The following is a 21,860-nucleotide window of genomic DNA, read 5'->3' as shown; positions in this document are numbered from 1 at the left end:
TTCAGCTTTGGTACTGGAAGAAATGTTCTTGAGAGGAAAGTGGGATGTGTAGTTGGCGCATCTACACATCTGAGGTATGTTTGGTATAGCTTAGGGGAGAACGTAGCTTTTCCTTGGAAATTGATAGCCTTATAAGCCATTTTCTGTTTTTTCTTAGAATATTTTAATGGTGGTTTACAATAAAAAATAGACTAGTATGTTATGCTGCTATAAGCAATCTAAAATCCTAGGTTTTATATAGTCTGTTATTCTGAGTGTTTTCAAACTCTTCACTTTCTTTCCTCTGAAAATACGTTAAAGAATTGTATTAATCTAACTTAAAGTTGTGGTTTTTTTTCTTGTATGTTTCAAGAATAGTCCTTTAGAGTTCAAATTGCTTTTTTTTTTGGTCTTTAGCACCTCACGGAGAAAATAACTTATGGAAAATTATTAAGGAAAGGCATTGAGTATTGTTTCATAGTTAAAATTGATATTTTTCTTTATTACCTTGTCATCTGGTGGAAGAAGCTTATGGTTAAACTTGAGAATTTATACAAAGTTCGGATGAACTTATCTCTTTGTAAAGATCAGATGAGAGATACTTGACTTTCAGTATCAGTTGTTGTGATATTTGTATTTACATTATATTTACAGTGTGTTTACAGGGGAAAATTCTGGGGCAGTTTTAAGGTAAGCTAAGTTTTATTGTTAGTTTTATTTTACTAGTCAGATGCTTCAAGAATTACTTTGATATTAGTGCCAGAAACTATATTAAAGTGTGTTTCAGATTTTCCGTTTTCAAATGAGGAGTACTTTTATGAAGTAAGAAACGAGGAGTATGATTGCTTTCTCCTATGGTCAAATTATTCCAAATAGAAAAGTACTAGGTTTTCAGTCAGATAGGAGAATAAAGTAGATTCCTTGTAATTTGAGGGTTTGGGGGAGTAGGAAAGCTACCATTGTCTGCATATTAATATTTTGTTTTATTTTCGTAGCAGCAATATCATTTCAGCATAGATGACCATGCTGCCTGCAATTCAAGTAAGTGGTTTTCTTGGGAAAATATATATTTAAGTTAATGAGATTAATATAATAAGATTACAGTAATTAGAAAAAAACTAAAATTATCACAAAAATTTTGTTTTACTGTTTTTTTAAGCATCAGATTTAATAACACTTTTTTAAATTTTCACTTTCTAGTTCTGAAAAGACTTTAATATTAAGCTTTCATTTATACTGCATATTTGTAAGAATCAAAAATATCTTAGGATTGGTGGGTTCATTGTATTTGTACTACCCTGGGAAAAGAATTGGAATAGTTTGTGATTTTCTTCTCATTACAGTTTAGTATATGTTTGTAGTTAAAAGACCTTTCAATGAAAACAAATATAAATTCTTAATTTTAGATAACTGTACATGTGCCCTGTAATGCCTGTAAATAATGTGTCATTAAAACTTAAAATTTAGAGTGATTTTTTTTTGTTAGTTTTTTGGTGAGGGGAAGCAAGATGGAGGTAATAAGACAAACCAGAATGATCTTACATTTGATTGATTTCCAGAGTTGGTATTTATTCTTAGATCCTTTAAAAGTTTTCTTTCTTTTGACATAAATAGAACATGACTGAATTTTAACTTAAAGATAAAAATCACCTTGAAGGTCTACCTAGGAAGATGTAAGCAGCTGATAATAAAATTTGCCTTTGAAAGTGAGAATTTTAGAGTCAGTCCGATTTTGTGTCTGATTTTTGTTCTGCCGTTCTGCTTGTGAGATCCTGGCAAGTTATTTTACCTCTCTGAGTTCCCGCTCCCTTGCCTCTGAGGTGAGGATAACAGCGCGTATTTTTCAGGGTAGTTGTGAGGAATCAATGAGATAACATGAGCCAAGTGCCTCCTGGAATGTGTTGTTACCTAGTAGGCACTTCAGAACTTTGGTTGTATCATTGGTACAACGAAATTATCCGGATGTAAAGCTGGAGATTATAACTGTGTCGTGAAAGTTTTTTTTTTTTTTTAATTAAGAAAGAAGGCTTATCAAGATAGCAGTGTGTGATAGCCTAGAGAAGATAACTTATTTATAAAATGGTTAAGAACAATTCTGAATGGGATGCTGCTTTCTCCCTCCTACGCTGTGCAGCTATATCCTCCTACTCTACTAATAAAGAGTTCTTTTGTACTGTTTTCCTTTGGGGACTTGGGAGTCCATGGCAGTCTTCCAAAAGGTCTTACTCTTCCCCTTTGGGGTCTTCTCTAATCCACATTGAGTATGCTCAGAACTCCTTATTTCTCAAAACCAGTTTTTATCTGAGTACTTCTGTTCATCTCTTTTTATCCAAGTCTCAGAATTGTCATCAGTTTCATGTTGATTATATTTTCTCTATTCCTTATAAAGTGCTTTTTATCATTGCCACATTGACCATGTTTTTCTCATTTCTCTCTTAATGGCCATTAATACTTTAAATTGGTGATTTTTTTTCCATAGTGTTGTCTTATAGTTCCACGAACCCGTCTCTGACCTAGATTCCACAGATCTGTCCCCCTATTGATACTTCTCCAAGAGTACCCTTGACATCCCTCATGGAAGTTTTTGCTTCTCTCCCTGGTGAATGTGAGAACTTCCTCGATTTTCACCTCTTTGCTAATTAGGCTTCGTTTTTCATAAGTGCCTTGCAGAGAGGAGACACCCAGTAGATAGCTGGTTTCTTATTCATTTAATCCATGAAGGTCTTCCTTGCCCCTTTTTTATGTCCCTGATTCTGATTAGTAAATAAACTTACAGTCTAAAAATCAGTGAACTAGATAGTTCCTAATCTCTTTTGGGTCATAGACCCTTTCCAGAATCTAACAGAAACTATGAACTCTCTCTCTCTGAGAAAAGGCCCATTTGTACGTAGGCCTAAATTTTTGCCTAAATGTAAGTTGTTTATATACTGATTCAAGTTCTTCTGTAGACTGCCTATGGTTAGGAATCTCTGCAGTGTGACAGCTTTCAGCATGATTGAGAACAATCTTTATACATGCAGGTTTTGTTATTAACATCTAGCTTTTAACAACATTAATATGCTACTGACTAGCCCAGGTTTTTATAGTTTTCTGCTTGTAATAATAGGAAAATCCAAGTACTCTTCTCCCTAATGTGGCAAGAACTTAGAATGACTTTTGTTAATTTTAGCTTCTCCATTTTCATACATGATATTTTCGAAACCACCTTCCTAGATAATGTACATGTTTCCTTGACAAACGTTTGCATCTTCTCTGCCTTTTGTCAGCTCAGCCAAATGGTTAAAGGACAAATAACATTCTGCTGACTGTAAAATACCATTTATTGTAAGATGCATCTTGATTTTGATGGTACAAAGAGTCATTTGCTAGTATCTGTTCCTCAAGTATTCAACTAATATTTTTGACTGCCTATCATGAGGTAGGTCTTATACTGAGTCCTGGGATTACAGAAGCAAGACATTCTTATGAAGGGAAGATTTAGATATTATACCTTTGCTATACTCCCTTTGAAGTAATTCTAAGAGAATTTGGGGAAATAACATCTTGTTTTTTTCCAAAAACTTTATGGGATCCTCATGTATTTAGAAGTTAATTCCCCAAATCTCTACCCTCAGTTTCTGAAATAATGCCCCTCGAATAACAATGTTTCTCTTAGTATTTGGGTATTTTTATTAAGTTTTGCTACTCCTGCTTGCCTCTTGTGGTATATATTCATTGTCTTCCTTTGCCTGTGAGATTTTTTTAAAAACGTGTTTATTTCTCATCATAGGAGATTGGAAGCAGCTCTTTTCTTCCCCTCTATGTTTGTCTGGGTTAACAATGGTGTTGTTATGGCTTTTGATTTGGTATAGGAACACTTGCCTCAAATAAACCTCAGTAAGTTTAATATATTTTGGGGGGGGGAAATTATCTACATTGAAAAATCAAGACAGAACTAGATTCACTTGGTATTACCTATACTTATGCCTCTTTTTTAAAAACTTTTTAAAATTTTTATTTTAAAGCAATCACAAACTTGCAAAATGGTTGTTAAGTGTAGAGCAGAGATTTGAACCATTTGAGAGTAGGTTGCAAATCTAATGTCCCGTTACCTCTGGTACTTTAGTGCATTTATCACGTGCAAGGACTCCCTCCTATACAGCCACAATGAAATCATCAGAATCAGGATATTAGCGTTGGTACAGAACTACTAATACTCAGACCACATTCAACTATTTGTCAGTTGTCCCAATAATGTCCAGTTCAGAATCACCTGTTGCGTTTAGTTGTCGTGCCCCTTAGTCTTTATTAGTATTTGCTTTCTTTAATGACCTTGACACTTTTGAGTATTACAGACCAGTTATTTTGTAGAATGTCCCTCAATTTAGATTTGCCTGATGTTTTCTCATGATTAGATTCAGGTTATGCATCTTGGCAGGACTATCACAGAGGGATGTTGTGTTGTCTCGTTGTATCCTGTCAGGTGCCTATGATTTTGATTTATCCTGTTGTTGATCATGTTCACCTGTGTCACTCGGTTAAGTTGCTGCCTGGGTTAAGTTGCTGCCTGATGAGTTTCTCTCCTGTGAAATTACTTTTTTTCTCTTTGTAGTAGGTATTTCTGGGGAAGTACTTTGAAAGTATATGGAAATCTCATTCCTCATCAAAATTCCAGTTTATTCATTTATTTATATCTAGGTGGACTCAGAGTTGTCCATTTTATTCAGTGTGTTATAATCCACTTATATCATTATTTTGATGCTCAAATTTTTCTTGATTTAGCCAGCAGAAGTCCCTTCAAGCTGACTTCTGTGTCCTTTTGCATGTTCCTATCATTCTTTGAGCACTTCTTTGCTTTCTGGTAAAACTTACTTGATTCCAACACCATAGGGTTCATTCTAGTTTTCTCAGTCTATAGTTGCACCTCTTTTCTTTGGCAGTGAGAAACCTGGCTCCCATTTGGTAAATCCCCGTGTATGTAACCCGTCTCCCTTTGTTGCTGCCACCCCTCCCTGAGCTGATGCCCTTCTCAGCTCAGTTGGGCTCTGACACCCTGCACTGGGATGTTCCTCCGTTGTCCCCAGCGGACACCCTCTTTATCCTGCTCAGGGTCTGATGCTGCACAGGGCCGTTGCCATGCGTGGATGCCCTGTCACCTCACTCAAGCTCTGACCCTCCATTTCAAGCTGCCCTCCTGTGAGAACCCCTTTATCACTTCACTTGGGCTCTGATACCCCTTCCTGAGTTGAGATTTGACACAGTCTTTTCTCTAACTAATCTTATATTAAAAGTATATCTAATTGTATTTCAAAATTTTGCAAGTGTTTGTTTGATAGCATGTTTCTGTCAGTTTTTATTCTAAACCAAGGATTGACCAGGTAGTAAACATTTTTAGCTTAGTGAGTAAGTAGGCAGAATCAAAGCTATTATGTAGGTACTTACATAACTACCATTTTAAAATGTAAAAACCATTCTTAGCTTGTGGGCCATGCAAAATCAAGTGACAGACCACATTATTTAGAATTTTTTTTTTTAGATAACACTGTTATTATGATTTAAAGTTTATAAAATGCCAACTATGCATTCATTCATTTATCCATTATTCAACAAATATTGTTAGGCCCAATGCTAGATTCTACAAAGATGTAGCTTATAAGGCAGGTATTATTAATTCATTTTACAGCCAAGATGCTGATACAAGTAACTTGTTAAACTTATGCAGCTAAGAAGTGAAAGAAAAAAATTATTTGTTGACTTTCATCCCCTCAGTTTGATGGTAGAACCCATTCATTAATTAGGGATTCACTTACATTTATCACAGAATTGAATACGGAAAGTGTCTCAAGTATCTAGGCTAATAGTTTGCTTCTAGTTTATTAACTTTCTGTGAGCTGCTGCAGCTCTGTATATTAAATATGGTCTGTAATTCATTATTTAAATATAAATGTTAGGCATGCTGACTTTTAACAGGGTTGCGTCCATTCAGTTGGTTGGTGTTTTCTCTAGGTGTGGTTTGGAGAAGACCTGCCTCTAAGTCCACGGAGTCCTCTGACCCCCAGACATGGGCCAGGTTTGGCTGATGTTTGTCAGTATGATGAGTGGATAGCTGTGAGGCACGAAGCTACCCTGTTGCCCATGCAAGAAGATCTGTCAATCTGGCTATCTGGTTTATTAGGTAAGGCTTGCAAAGATGCTCAAAATTGTAATCTCTTATTCAGTAAATGTTTATTGAGAATCTTACTCTTTGTCAAGGAATGATAGTTCCAGAGGCTGGGGATCCTCTAGTGATGGAAATATTTGATGTCCTTTTTCTCACCAAGCTTACATTCTAGTTGGGAAGATATTCTGATTCACCCTGACCCTCGGGGCTTGAATAGTAAGCAAGTTTGAGGCTTCATGGAAGAGGTCAGTAGTAAGAGCTGTGAATAATCAACATTTTAATTGTTAATGTTAAAAAAAATTTTAAGTGTATAGGTCTAATTTGGGGGTCTGTATTTTATTGATTTCTTTTTTCTCCTTAAAATTGTGTAAGGCATGAGATTCTGGGTGGAATATATGCTGTAGTTAAAATGATTCCTGTTTCTGAGGCTTCGAGGGGCAGAGGTATATGAAACCTAGGAGGAAATGTCAGCTTGGAGAAGGCATGGCATCATATTTCTTTACTCAGTTAGAGGAACATGAGTGCTCTGAACTTTCTCCCTAGAAAAAAATTCTCTTTTAAATAACAGAATTTCATGTAGCATTGTAAGGTTTTCGTGAGGAGGAATATATATGTATAAAGCTCATCTATGGTCTTTGAAGAGAATTAAAAGCGCACTAAACACTCACTCTTATATCATTTTGAAGATTTGGATAATTTCTTAAAAGTTTATTATGTAGTAATGCTTCCAAATAAGGGATTTTAGAGGTGAAAAGTTGGTATTTTCTGAGTGCTTGTTACATTGTTATCTTTAATTTTTAAATTGCAACAAAGACCATCTTATAGAGAATCTTTCTTGTGCAAGCAGTTGTAATGTGCAGTGAATCAAAACTTAACCTTAATAGTGGATCTCGAAATATAAAACACTTTGGTGTTTTTCAGTGAAATAAAGTAGATGTCATTTATTTTTCCTGTGCTTCTACACCACAGATATTTTTGTTTCAGTTGACTTTCTCTTAATTTGATATTATCTGCTGTTTTAACTGTACCTTCTAAGAGTGAAAGCTCAGAGTCTGATCTAATATTTGCCTAGTGTTTCAGCTATAATCTGATTACATTTAATTAAACTTTAACCATATTGTTTGAATTTACTGTTTCTAGAAGGCTCTTAGCTTTGAAATATGTTTTTAGGTATTGAAGTTAAGGCAGAAAGGTTATTGGAAGAACTTGATAATGGAGTACTGTTATGCCAACTGATTGATGTTCTTCAAAACACGGTGAAAACATGCAACTCTGAAGAACCAGTGGTAAGAAAATGTTTGACAGTAGTGATTTAATACCTTGGTACATATTGATTTGCTTATGTACATTTCTTATCATCTCTACAAGGCTGTAAACTTCCAACGCAACTATATGTAAAATCTTGGATAATTTACTTAATCTTTTTGAGCATCTGAAAAAATATTCTCACTTGTAAAATGGAGATATTAACATTTACCTTGTAGGATATATTTTCGAGGATTCAGCAACATTAAATGAGATAATATATAGATAATGGTTAGCTTATATAGATAATGCCTGGTGCATAGTAAATATCTAAATAGCTAGTTCTTCTTGAGAACAATAATAGTACCTTCCTTATAGGATTCCTGTGAGAGTTAAGTGAAAAAAGAGGTTGTGATGGTTCCTGGCACACAGTTAAGAGCTATTATCATCATCTTTTTATTCTTTATATATTGTCTTCATGGTAAATTCATAAATATTGGCTCAATGAATAATACTTTTTTTAGATACTTTTCTACCGTTGACCCTGAAGTTGGGATTTGAGGTAGATAAGGTTTCCTCTCTTTTCATCAAATATGGTTATTTTCACTCATGGGATCTGGTGTCTGTGAGTGTGCATTCTAGATATTAACATAGTGCTGGTGGAAATATAAAGTAGTACCATCTTTCTTGGGGGACAATGGGTAACATATATCACATTGAAAATAAAGCACGTCCTTTGATACGTAACGTAATTCTAATTCCAGGAATTTATTCTAAGAAAATAACCACAAATTCACAAAAATGACTGTGTAAAAAAAATTAAGAACAACCTAAATGCTCATCAGTAGGGAAGTTGTTTAAAATTAATTATGGTACCTAAATAGAGTAGAATATTATCTATTCATTAGAAATGACTATTTTAATTTTTGTTTTTTTTTTTTTACCTCAAAAGATGCCTGCAACCTATCATTAAGTGTGCATGCACACATACACAAATCAGATTGCAGAATAGCCTGTTTACGTAGCATTCTGTAGGTACAGATGTACTTGTGAATGGAGATGTCTTACTGAAATGTGGATAAGAAGATTTCAATTGATACTAACCATCTTTGTATTTGGCTGTGTTGATTTTTTTTTTTCCTATATACAACTAGAAAAACTCACAAGGTTATTGTAACCCTAGAAAATAATAGCAACAGGAAGGAAACATAAGGAACTGGTAATAGTGTGGTTCTCTCCAAGGAGAGAAAGGAACTGAGGGGTAGTGGTAGGAGAAAGACTTATACTCTACTGTGCCCATTGCATTTTAAAAAATCATATGCGTGAATTTCTTATTCAAGTAAAAATTTGAAACAAAACTAAAAACCCCTCAGCCGGGCTTCCCTGGTGGTGCAGTTGTTAAGAATGTGCCTGCCCCAGTGCAGGGGACGCAGGTTTGAGCCCTGGTCTGGGAAGATCCCACATGCCGCAGAGCAACTAAGCCTGTGTGCCACAACTACTGAGCCTGTGCTCTAGAGCCCGCAAGCCACAACTACTGAGCCCACGTGCCACAAGTACTGAAGCCTGCACGCCTAGAGCCCGTGCTCCGCAACAAGAGAAGCCACCGCAATGAGAAGCCTGTGCACCACAACGAAGAGTAGCCCCCACTGGCCACAACTAGAGAAAGCCTGTGCACAGAAATGAAGACCCAATGCAGCCAAAAAAGAAGAGATGAATAATTTCTAAACAAACCCAAACCTCAGCCTCAGCAGGATTATCTGAATACTCTTGGTCCAGGAAATAAAAATGAATTAGGATTCTGTAAAACTTAGCTTGTCAGTTTTCAAAGAACTTTAATTAAGAATGGGCTACTACTTCCTTGTTTGAAAGTCTCCTCGAGAAACTCAGAACCATATTTATGAATCTGCAAATAAGGAAGTTAGCAAAATTGAGACTGTGTAAACCTTTAACATAGCAATAATTTTGTGTTTGTATTGAACTGTGTTTGGAGAGATAAACTATAAAGATGTGCTTTGGAATTATTAGACTGTCATTTTTTATCTTAACTAAGACTCTCATGTCATTTTAAAAAGAAAGGTTAGAGATGCGTGATCCTGCTGCTAAATCTTGACCTGACTGTTTTCCTAGGAATCATTTTCTAGAATATGCTTAATGAAAAGCAAAATAAAATGATTTTTGAAGATGCCTTTTTCCTCTAGTGCTATGCACTTTTTAGTTACATTCAATGCACTGAACATTTATTTAGTAATATTAAAATGGATATTTAATGAAAATATCCTTGATGCATGTTTGAAATTATTCTTTTGTCTTTTCCAGAATTTTCCAATGAGAAAAGTGCCCTGTAAGAAAGATGCTGCATCAGGTTCGTTCTTTGCTAGAGACAATACTGCGAACTTCCTTCACTGGTGCAGGCACATCGGCATTGATGAGACTTACCTCTTTGAATCTGAAGGTTTAGGTAAGTGGTGTTGTTGTGTTTAATGTTTATTAGGATATTTTTGTATGCCTCACTTCTAATTTTTCTTTCCAAGTAAGGACTCAAATGCCACATCTCATTTTACTAGAAACATTTATACTCTAAATATATGTAAACAATTGGAGAATCAGATTCCAGATCAAATGTATGATAAAAGCTTTTCATTTATGTTTTAGATCCTATATATCTAGAATGGCCTGGACATATTTTACTTCCTAAATGAGTTGGCTATGGGAAGGTTCTGGATTAAGGCTTAACTAATTAATGTTTTCATCAAGAATTACTCTATCAAGTCTAAATTACTAGTAATTTCTTTTTAACTAGATAATTACAGAAATAACAGAAGGCCAAATGATGTATGTTCATGGTGTTTAGATTTACCTCGTAAACAGCAGCTGCCAATTTGGTTATCTAAATGGGCTAATGCTTTTAAAAAGTCATGCTCTATTGAAGAATTATTGATGTATTTTCTCATTTCATTTAAGTCAACAGAAACATCTGTGCAGTGACCAAAGTGAAAGCTATCTAAGTTTTAGACTATCTATATATTTCCTCAAAGTATTTATGTGTGCGCACGCGTGGGCGTGCGCACACACACACACACACACTCACAGAATTTATAATGTTTTGATAAGAGCAGTAGCATACCAAGGGCGGGGGTCATGGGAATAGTATTCGGTCCTGGTAGAGAGAAGTATTTTGTCACTGACATTGCTTAGAATTGCCGGTTCATGGTGATAATAAAAAGCAAACCAACTTTTTAGTTGGTTTCATTATTGTTTTAGGTTATTAATGTTGTAAATATTTCTATTGACCATGCACACCCTGTTGCCTGCAGACAGGTAGCTGTTCCCCACTGTTACCTGTTTAGTATGCCTCTGGATATTCTTATCCAGTGTAGAATTAAAACTAATGGATTGCTATTTTACCCCCCAGTTTGCACCCTGCTTTAATCCAGGTGTGCTGATCATTAAGCATATTAGGTTTCTTTTTATTCATAGCATTTAAAAAAATTGAGGTATGTTCACGTAACATAAAATGTATCATTTCAAAATGTAGACTTCAGTGGTTTTTAGTATACTCACGATTTGTGCAGATATCACCATTATTAATTCCGGAACATTTCCATCACTCCAAAAAGAAAACCCATACCTATTAGCAGTTGGACCCAGTTACTCCATATCTCCATCCTCTGGCAACCACCAGTCTACTTTCTTTCTCTATAGATTTGCTACTCTGGACTTTTCATATAAATAAAATCATGCAATATGTAGCTTTTGTGTCTGGCTATTTTCAGTTAGCATTATGGGTCATTTATGTTGTAGCATCTAACAGTACTTCATTCCTTTTTATGGCTGAATGATATTTCGTTGTATGGATATACATTTTTTAATCTATTATCAGCTGATGGACATTTTGATTGTTTCTATTTTGGGGTTATTATTAATAATCCTGCTATGAACATTTGTATGCAAGTTTTTGAGTGAACATATGTTTTAAATTCAGGGATATACCTAGGAGTGGAATTATTGGGTCATATGGTAATTCTGTGTTTATCTGTTTGGGGAACTACCAAACTGTTTTCACAGTGGCCACATTATTTTACATTCCCACTAGCAATGCACAAAGATTCCAATTTCTTCACATAGTTGTCAACACTTGTTATTATTTTTTAAAATTACAGCTGACCCTTGAACAATCCAGGAGTTAGGGGCAGCGGTCCCCTAACCCTGCAGTCAAAAATCTGGATATAACTTTACAGTCAGCCCTTTGTATCCACAGTTCTGAATCCACAGATTCAACCAACCACAGATCTTATAGTACTATAGTATGTATTTATTGAAAAAAATCCATGTGTAAGTGGACCCACACAGTTCAAACCATGTTGTTCAAGGGTCAACTGTATAACCATCCTAGTGGGTGTGAAGTGGTATCTCATTGTGGTTTTGATTTGCATTTTCCTAAAGACTAATGGTGTTGAGCATCTTTACATGGGCTTATTGGCCATTTGTATATCTTCTTTACAGAAATGTCCATTCAAATCTTCTGCTCATTTTTGGGGGAGTCAGTTGTCTTTTTTTGTAGACTTGTAAGAGTTCTTTCTTTATTCTGGATATTAGGCCCTTATTAGATATATGATTTGCCAATATGTTCTTCTGGTCTTTGGGTTGCCTTTTCACTTTCGTGATAGTGTCCTTTGATGCATAGAAGTTTTTAATTTTGATGAAGTTGAGTTTATCTTTTCTTTGATTGCTTGTGCTTTTGTTGTCATATCTAAAAAACCATTGCCTAATCCAAGGTCACACAGATTTTCACCTATATTTCCTTCTAGGATTTTTATAGGTTTAGCTTTTACATTTTGGTCTGTAATGCATTTTGAGTTATTTTTTGTATACTGTGTGAAGAAGGAGTCTAAATTCATTCTTTTCATGTAGCTGTCCAGTTGTCTTAGCACCATTTGTTGAAAAGACTTTTTTCCCCTTTGAGTTGTCTTGGCACCCTTGTTGAAAATCAATTGAACATAAACATGTGAGTTTATTTCTGGACACTGTTTCATTCCACTGGTCTGTATGTCTATCCTTAAGCCAGTAAACGCTGTCCTGATTACTGTAGTTTTGAAATTGGGTAGTATGAGTCTTCCAACTTTGTGCTTTTTAAAAGTTGTTTTGGCTATTCTATATTTCTTACAGTTCTTTATGAATTTTATCATCAGCTTGTCCATTTCTGGAAAAAAAAAAGGCTCTTGGAATTTTGATAGGGATTGCACTGAATCTGTAGGTCAGTTTGGAGAGTATTACAATAACAATATATGTCTTCCAATCCATGAACATAGGTTGTCTTTCAATTTATTTATATCTTATTTAATTTCTTTCAACAATATTTTATAGTTTTCAGTGTACAAGTCTTATAATTCTTTGGTTAAATTTATTCCTAAGTACTTTATTCTTCTTGAAGCTATTGTGAATGTAATCATTTCCTTAATTACATTTCAGATTGTTTATTGCTAATGTATAAAATGCAATGACTTTTGTATATTGATCTCATATCCTGCAACTTTGCTGAACTTGCTTATTAGCTCTATTAGTTTTTCTGTAGATTCTTTAGGGTTTTCTAAACAAAGGACCATATCACCTGTAGATATACTTTTCCTTCTTCCTTTCCAGTCTAGATGGCATTTATTTATTTTTCTTGCCCAAATGCCCTGGCTAGAACCTCAAGTACAATGTTGAATAGAATTGGTACGAGTGGACATCCTTCTTTTCCCTGGTCTTAGCCTCAAGGAAGACATTCAGTCTTTCACCATTAATAATGATGTTAGCTATGGGTTTTCCAGATTTCATATTTATAAAGTTCTCTTCTGTTTCTACTTTGTTGAGTCTTTTTTTTGTCATGAAAGGGTGTTTGATTTTGTCAAAAGCGTTTTCTGTGTCTACTGAGATAGCTGTATGTTTCTTTTCCTTTATTTTATCAATATGGTGAATTATATTGATTGATTTTCATACGTTGAACCAACCTTGCACTTCTGGGATAAATCTCACTTGCTGCTGGATTCAGTTTGCCAGTATTTCATTGAGAATTTTTTACATCTGTGTTCATAAAGGATATTTGTCTTTAGTTTTCTTGTGATGTCTTTTTCTGACTTTGATATCAGGGTAATATAGGCCTCACAGAATGAGTAGAGAAGTGCTCTCTCCTCTTCTATTATTGGAAGAGTTGAAGAAGGCTGTTAACACATAGTCCTGTGCTAAAGATAGTTTAGAATAAAATTGAAGTGATAACGTTTCTTCAATAATATCTCCTGTTAAGAGATCTGAAATATTAATAATTTAATGTTACTAAGGTCTTAGTTTTTTAGACTTAAAATACTACACAGGTAAGCATCCATGGTAAATTTTAATCTTCTGGTTGATCATTTTCTTTTTAATTTCAGGAAGATGATAATATGTAGAAAAAATAAAAGTCTTTTCTGAGTTTCCAAATAAGTAATGCTACTGTCTTTTCTTTTACTTCTTTCATGCCATAAATATATTTGCCTATTTAATTTGCCCCCTAAAATATGTGGTCTTATTTTTCAGTTTTGCACAAAGATCCGAGACAGGTGTATCTTTGTCTTCTTGAAATTGGTCGAATTGTGTCAAGGTATGTATTCCACAATATTTCAGAATTTCAATGTCATAAACATTTATTAAGCTGCTTTATTTTATCGAGAACACTATTTTCTATAAATGAAAATAATTTTTGATTGGAATAAAGGTAACTTAATTTACTGTTTTTTCTTTCTTTTTGTTTCTTTATTAACTTTGTTCTGTTCACGTGAGCCATGTCATGTGTCAACATCTGCTTGCTCATGTAGCTTGCCTTCATTTAGTATTAAACTGTAAAAGTGGATACTTACATTTTTCAGATCAAAAGTAGAGTAAGAGGGCTTCCCTGGTGGCGCAGTGGTTGAGAGTCCGCCTGCCGATGCAGGGGACATGGGTTCGTGCCCCGGTCTGGGAGGATCCCACATGCTGCGGAGTGGCTGGGCCCGTGAGCCATGGCCACTGAGCCTGCGCGTCCGGAGCCTGTGCTCCGCAACGGGAGAGGCCACAACAGTGAGAGGCCCGCGTACCGGAAAAAAAAAAAAAAAAAAAGTAGAGTAAGAGCATGCAATCTTTAAGCAGTTCAAGGTGAAGCAAGTCCTTTAGACACAAAGAGGGTCTGATAAGAAGGCTGAGGCCTGGTATCCTCCATACCTAGCTCGACCCCATCTTCACTCACGAGATGACTTATTTTTTGAAAGGTACGTTTAGGATCCCTGATTGAATATTGGGAGCATTCAGTAACCCAAATATATATATGTTATGATGTAAAGATGATAATCTGAATTTTTGGCAATCTGTGGGACATTATAAAGCATTTCCAGATGTCCCAGGGAAACAACTGGTAGAAGAGAGTCATACAGACTTTATTTAAAAATAAAAGATAACCTATTGTGATATACATGGAAGTACTTGGCTCAGACTTCACTTGTTTGATGAGATCTCATGATTGGTTTTCAGCTATGGGGTTGAGCCACCAGTATTAGTAAAATTTGAGAAAGAAATTGAGCTAGAAGAGACCTTACTTAATACTTCTGGGCCTGAAGATTCCATCAGCATTCCAAAATCATGCTGTCAGCATGAAGAGCTCCACGAAGCTGTAAGTAATTGCACACTTTCTTTCAACTATGATGCGTCAGAATCTCATAGTTCGCCAAAAGTGTTCCTCTTTCATTTTTATTATAATTGAAGAGGGAAAAAAAAGTAGCATGAATGAAAGTATTTATTGCAGTATTACTTATAAGGCTGAAAAATTGGAAACAATGTAAATACTCTCAAATTGGGCAATGGCTAGGTAAATTAGGATTTACTATTTTAGCAGAAGAATCATTTTTGGTAATCATTATGAAGACTATATAGCAACAAGAAAAAAGTTTACTTTGTGAAAAGTATGTATCAGAACAAGGAGAATGAAAATAATTGATATTAGGGTAGTACCTTTACAGATGATTTTAATTTCTTTAGCTATTTCCTTTAATGTTAAAATGTTAATTACACAATAGCTAAAACCAGAAGAGAACATTTTTTATTCACAGCACTTACTCCTTTTAGGCTCACCAACTTATTTAGATTGTGAGTTAGTGCTGATTTGTACTGCTGAATATAAGTGGTATTTGGATATTTTAAACAAAGAAAATAAGTGACCTTTCATGCCTGCAAGCTTGTTATGAAAACTAAAGGGAACACATTTCTTTAAATATATATGTGCTATATGAATATATTCAGAGTCCACCTACACATATGTGACCTGCTGAGATCTTATGGTCATGTTTAAAATTAAGGAACAATTACCTGATTCATTATTTTGAGTGCTGTTAAGAAATATACAACTGCAATTCTGTGTACCTAAGAAACCTTAATGGATAGAAAATAATTACCTCCTTTCAAATTACTTAGTTATCTAACTTGTAAATGGTTCAAATAATTGTAAATTCTTTACCCAAGTTCAGAATATTTTTTAGCCATCTTATGCATGTGGTATGTATGTGTGTGTATGCATGTGTGTACATATGTGCTTATATAACCAAACTGAACAAGATAAACTTCATTGAATCGCTTATGAAAATCAGTTCTATTTATGATCATGTTATTTTGTTAAATGAATGATGTAGGGAGATAAATCCAGATCCTTCTGATCAGGCCCGGGTGAATCCACGTGTCCATTTTGTGTAGATAATTAAGACACTCATAAATTTCTGTTAGTGCTCAGGTAAATTGGGTATATCTGAAGAGACTTTCTTTAACATCATGCCTAAGTGCAATTAAGTGTATTTGTTTAGATATACTCTGTGTGACAAGTAGTTGAGAAAAATATACTTTTTCAAAAATATAATTTTAGGAAAACAAAATGGTTTCCATAGTGGCTGATATGTGACTTTTTTTTTCAAATCAAACATATCTCAGCAAATATTTTCATTTAATCAATTTATATTAATTTCCATGTTTTAAATAAAGAATTTCTGAATTTTAATTTTTATTCCAGTTTTTACTTTTTTTCTTTTTTTTTTTGTGGTACGCGGGCCTCTCACTGTGTGGCCTCTCCCATTGCGGAGCACAGGCTCTGGATGCGCAGGCTCAGCGGCCATGGCTCACGGGCCTAGCCGCTCTGTGTCATGTGGGATCTTCCCGGACCGGGGCACGAACTCGTGTCCCCTGCATCGGCAGGCTCTCAACCACTGCGCCACCAGGGAGGCCCAGTTTTTACCATTTTTAAGATATTTACTGCAGTTAAAAATTCTGTAAGCCCCTTGAGGATTAGAGGTAGGATTTTCTCCTCAGTTCTCATCTCCTTAGCAGACTATTGAAACAAAGTGAGTGCTTTTAGAAAAATGCCTCTTGAGTTGAAATTTTTAGAATTTACCTAGTCTTGGGTGAATATTGGATTGGCCAAAAAGTTTGCTTGGGTTTTTCGTAAGATGTTACGGAAAAACCCGAATGAACTTTTTGCCCAGCCCAATAGCTATAAATGCATCTCTGCCTATTTTAACAGTAACTTTGGAACAAATCTGGATATTCCCCCATACATACAGTATTACTTTCACATGGTGTTAAGGGACAAGTGAAAATTCCTGGTTAAACTTTATCTAACGGGTCCATCTTTGATTTGACAGATATATTAATCGAAGTCTTAAAACAATTCAAACTTAGTAACGAACTGTTTCCTATGACTGAATGAATGTATTTTGAATTGACTTCACTGTGTACACATTCACAGACCTTCTCCGGTGATCAGTGAGTACACGACGAGCCTGATTGCACTTGGGCAGAGAGAGAGAGAGAGAGACTCCAGACTTCCTCACTGTTAGGTTTTATTAGATTAGCTAATGTCTAATCTCAATATTTGACAAGTAAAAGAGAAGAGATAATAAATAGTTGAACTGTCTTTAAATTTTTATCTTTGAGTTTGATTTTCCCAACTATCAAATAACCTTGCATTTTAACATTAAACAAAATAGTTTTTGTCACAAGCACTAAATCTTGTTGTTTATTTTTAATCTTAGGTTAAACACATTGCTGAAGACCCTCCTTGTAGTTGTTCTCATCGATTTTCTATTGAGTACTTATCTGAAGGACGGTATCGACTAGGAGATAAAATACTTTTTATAAGAGTAAGTCTACCGTTTACATCCTGTTTAGATCTTGTTTTGAAATTGAATTTATTGCTTTACCAACCTTCTTTTGTTCCCCTTTTACTTTTTAAAAAATTGGAATAGAGGATGTTATTAATGGAAGAATTTCACTGTATAGGAGGAAATATATGGAATATTTTCAAGAGTATATAATGTGTTTAGGTAAACATGCTTAACACAGCAAACAACTAATTAAGCTAAGACTGTTTGGACATTGAATATAATTGGGGGAAAAAATTTTTGAATACCTCAGGTAACTTATTCCATTTTTTAGATTTCCTAAAGAGGAATAATTTTCCATCATAAGAAGAAGAAAAAAGCAAAACCAGAACATCTAATAAGATTAGATGTCAGTAAGAAGAAAAAGAAGTAGAAACATTGCAGTTGATAATAATATAGACTTTGGGTCTTAAGTATGAAGCCTTTTTTTCACTGACACAGCATCAGCATCTATACTAATATGCTAATATACATGCTTATTTTCTTCCTTTGTCCCATTTGCAATCTGCAATTGATTAATTGTCCCCTTTGCTGATAAGGAGATTGAAGTTTACCTGTTCATCATTCTGTCCACGTATTGATACAAGAGCTGTTTTATTCCCAATTTAGGAATGTAATATAAAAGTATGTAAAAATTATAATTTTACCACCTATATTTTCTTTTATTTCATATATTATCGTTAGTTCCCCATACCCTGTTCAACTCATATAGAAACAGGTATATGCATTTTGTCTTTTGATTAGATTTCTTTTCTTAAGCAGTATGATATAGTGATAGTGCTCAGAGCATGGGATTTAGAGTTAAAATTTGCAGAGCAGTCTCATACAACTTTGCAGATTTGCCTGCTGAATGAATAGGGGCCTGAGTCCGTCCAGCTCGGGCTGCGCTGGCAGACCCAGGATATATCTTATCAACACAAAAGCACCTTTTGGGTTGGGCAGCCTGGTGCGTTTGAGGCCAGGCCAAGCTGTGTGGTTTGAGACAGTTTCCTTAATCTCTCAGAGCCATAATTTTCTCATCTGCAAAGAAGAACTAGTAATAAATTATATCAAAGTTTTTGAAAGATTAAATTGATATGATGCATACGAAAGTAATTTGTTAAATTCTAACATACAAGTTTTGGTAGTTTTTACCTTTCTTCTGTAATTATGTTTTTCTTTAGTATGAGTCTTTTTTTCTCTCCTCCCCTCCTTTACTCTCCCTTTTCCTTTCTTCCTTCAATATTCAGTCCTTGCAGTTTTGCGTATTAGTAATTTGGAGTTTTAGGATGTGTAAATATCTTCCTGACAAACTGGAGGATTCTCTATTGTTAGCTGCATGATTCAATATGAGTTAAATTTGTTACTTTAGTAACACAAGAAAGAGACTAGCAATTTATAGTGAAGCTGGTGGCAAATACGCTGAATTTCATAGTCACAGACATCACAGACTGTGACTGCTAATGAACCGTAACTGCACCTTACAGTTTTACAGCTTTACTTTTTACTTTCTTTTGGGGGAAAGATGCTTCACGGAAAACATGTCATGGTCCGTGTCGGTGGAGGCTGGGATACTCTTCAAGGATTTTTGCTTAAATATGACCCCTGTCGAATATTACAGTTTGCTACACTAGAACAGAAAATTCTAGCATTTCAAAAAGGAGTTTCTAATGAAAGTGTGCCTGATTCGTCCGCCAGAGCACCTCAGCCTCCTGAAATGAATCCTTTGTCAGCAGTTAGCATGTTTCAGAAACAAAATTCAAAACCTGGCACACCAATTGGTATTCCAAGGAGCAAGGAGAAGCAGGTACGTCTGCCAGGTGTGTTGCCACCAGCATCTTCCCTGAAAGGCGGCAATCTGGCCTGTGGGTCAGTCCGTTCTAAATTTCCAAATTCTCCAGCAGTGTCCTCTCATCTCAAACTCAGATCTTCAAAGGGCGTAACAAAGAAACCGGAGGCTCCTTCAAACAATGCATCACCTTCATCTGCTTCTTTAAATCCAGTAGGTAAAAGCACTTTCTCACCAGCTTTATTAACAACTGCACCTTGTGTATCTGAGTCGTTGAGAAAATGTATCTCATCACCCAGTACTCCTAAGGCCAAGCTTATTCCAGCCCAGAAGTCAAGAGATGTGCCTGAATCTACACTTTTGCCAAATAAGTGTTCTGGAAAAATTGAACCAAAGCATTTGAAACACCATCATGTGTCTTCCAGGGATTATGCAGTCTCTCATTCAGCTGCATGTTTAAATTCACCATCAAAGTGTCCAAAGCCACCTAAGGCAAATCTGCACGTAAGGCCTAACCCTTCTCCTTCTTTCCAGTCTCCTGCAAAAGTGACAGCATCCAGTTCCAAAACGATAACCACGGGTCTGAGAACACAGTCTCAGCCACGTGTTGGAGCTCCGCAAGCGGGGGCAATGCCAGCACAGAAACTTAAGTCAGCCTTGAATTTAAACCAGCCACTTTCTGTATCCTCAGTTGCTCCTGCAAAAGCTGCAGAGAAGTCGAAAGATAATATGGTTTCAGTTGCCAAAAAGCAGCCTCAGAGTAAAAGCACGTCCCAGAGGACAGGACCCAGCTCCTCCAGGTCCCCGGGCCGTACCCCGCTGTCCATTGTGAGTCTTCCCCAGTCTTCTGCCAAAGCACAACCTGAACCAAAGTCAGCACAGACTGCCACCAAGAGCCAGTGCTTAGCCAAAGGGCCTCCCAAAAGTGGCAAAGCCCCGGCTGCAACCAGGAAGCCACCCTCATCTGGCAAGGAGGCAGTTAGTGGAGATAAAAAACCTGCAAAGAAGAAGGAAGACAATGATCATTATTTTGTTATGACTGGAAGTAAGAAACCTAGAAAATAAACAATGTCATTCTAAGAGAAGAGAGGAAAGAGAGTGAGTGTGTTAGCTGCACAGCTTAAAAATTTCTTCTATTTGTGTTTATCCAAATAGGTTCAGACATTAAGTACAATAAGATGGGGGTAGAGGTTGGGGCGAGGAGGGGCTCATCAGAATTCACACACCTGAATTCACCAGAAGGTGCCCTTTTAAGGTGAACAGTGGTAAAATCACCGGGAGATTCTTATTAGTTATAGACATTTATATGATTCTCAGTCCATGACATCTTTGTTAATGTCTGCCCATTAATGGAAATGTAAAGTCAAATAACACTACTAGGTTTATAACTGTAGTTGCTGTATTTTGAATGTGTGTTAAATGTGGAGGTTATTACCTGCTAATAGAAATGGAGGTGCTCTTAATATAAGTTACTGCATTTTAGTTTAAAAGCAACGGTTTGGCACTTGTCTTGCAAAAGACATCTTATTTTGTTTTCTGTTCAGGATTGCCTGATGGAACAATACTAAGTACCAGTGGCTGCTGCTCATTAGCTTCCTGTTACTCTGGGTTTGGTAGAATTGCTATTATTTAAAATTTTTTTAAGCTTTCCAAATCAGAAGGAACTGATTTTTTTAACTGACTTCTATTAACCTTGGTAATATTTTGTTACCAGTATTTTTGGTAAAAAAAATAAAATTAAGGTATTGAAATATAAATTGAAACTTGGAAAAAATTTTTTTCACATATTATTTATAAGAACTTACACCTTATGTTTTAGATGGACATTGTGCAATGTGAAAGGGGAAATGATTTAGTAGCTTTTAGCATATTAGAAATATTTTTTAATAGTGTAATTTTCTGTGAGTGGAGATATCAATTTTTACATTAAAATAATGTTTAACATCAGAATTATGTTTCAACAATCTTAAAATTAAGGTGATATTAAAGAATATTAAAGTGGTGCTACATAAAAATTCTGTCATGTGATTACTATTTTTCTTTAGCACAATAATACAAGTTTTAATTAGAGGTTTCCAATTATGTTAATTTTCTTCAATAAAGTCATGCTGCCTTCAGTTTTCCAATGGCAAATGGACAGTATGTATGCAGCGTTTTCTATTCTGCAGGCAGATTCTCCAAGGAACTTACCCAGATCATGTGGTGGCTATATAGACTATCGATCTGGGATGATATTTGTAAATAATATGCTTTTTAATAGATTGTGACTATTTAAAAAATTGTTAATGTACTTTCAGAAGTTTTAGGGGTGTGTTTAATAACTTTACAGTATTATCAGCTATCACAGGTTATTTTCCGTATTGAGGTCTGTGTTTCCCTATTTTAAACTAAAATGTCTCTTTCTAAAGAAAAATAACGGTTCGCACAAATGTGCAATGGTAGAACAAGCATCTTAAGCTGACTACTGATGTTTGTAGATTTTAAAGCAAGAAACTTTTGTATAAAACTAAGCTATCTTTTGTCTGAGAAATACAGTTACAAT

At 35.3% G+C, this 21,860-nt stretch overlaps 1 protein-coding gene across 1 annotated transcript; it reads left to right on the top strand.

The window, feature by feature from the left end:
- The first annotated feature begins 1,002 nt into the window (after positions 1-1,002).
- Positions 1,003-20,383, top strand: GAS2L3 (growth arrest specific 2 like 3). The gene is made up of 8 exons (XM_065887899.1): positions 1,003-1,020; positions 5,965-6,133; positions 7,289-7,404; positions 9,680-9,821; positions 13,916-13,979; positions 14,882-15,020; positions 17,422-17,529; positions 19,055-20,383. Exons 1-8 carry the CDS (start codon positions 1,003-1,005, stop codon positions 20,381-20,383), a joined length of 2,085 nt encoding a protein of 694 aa, XP_065743971.1.
- Positions 20,384-21,860: the final 1,477 nt, after the last annotated feature.

Source organism: Phocoena phocoena, chromosome 11 (assembly GCF_963924675.1).
Source record: "Phocoena phocoena chromosome 11, mPhoPho1.1, whole genome shotgun sequence".
NCBI lineage: Eukaryota > Metazoa > Chordata > Mammalia > Artiodactyla > Phocoenidae > Phocoena > Phocoena phocoena.
Note: the sequence above shows the minus strand (reverse complement) of the source record. Positions and strands in the feature narration are given on the sequence as shown.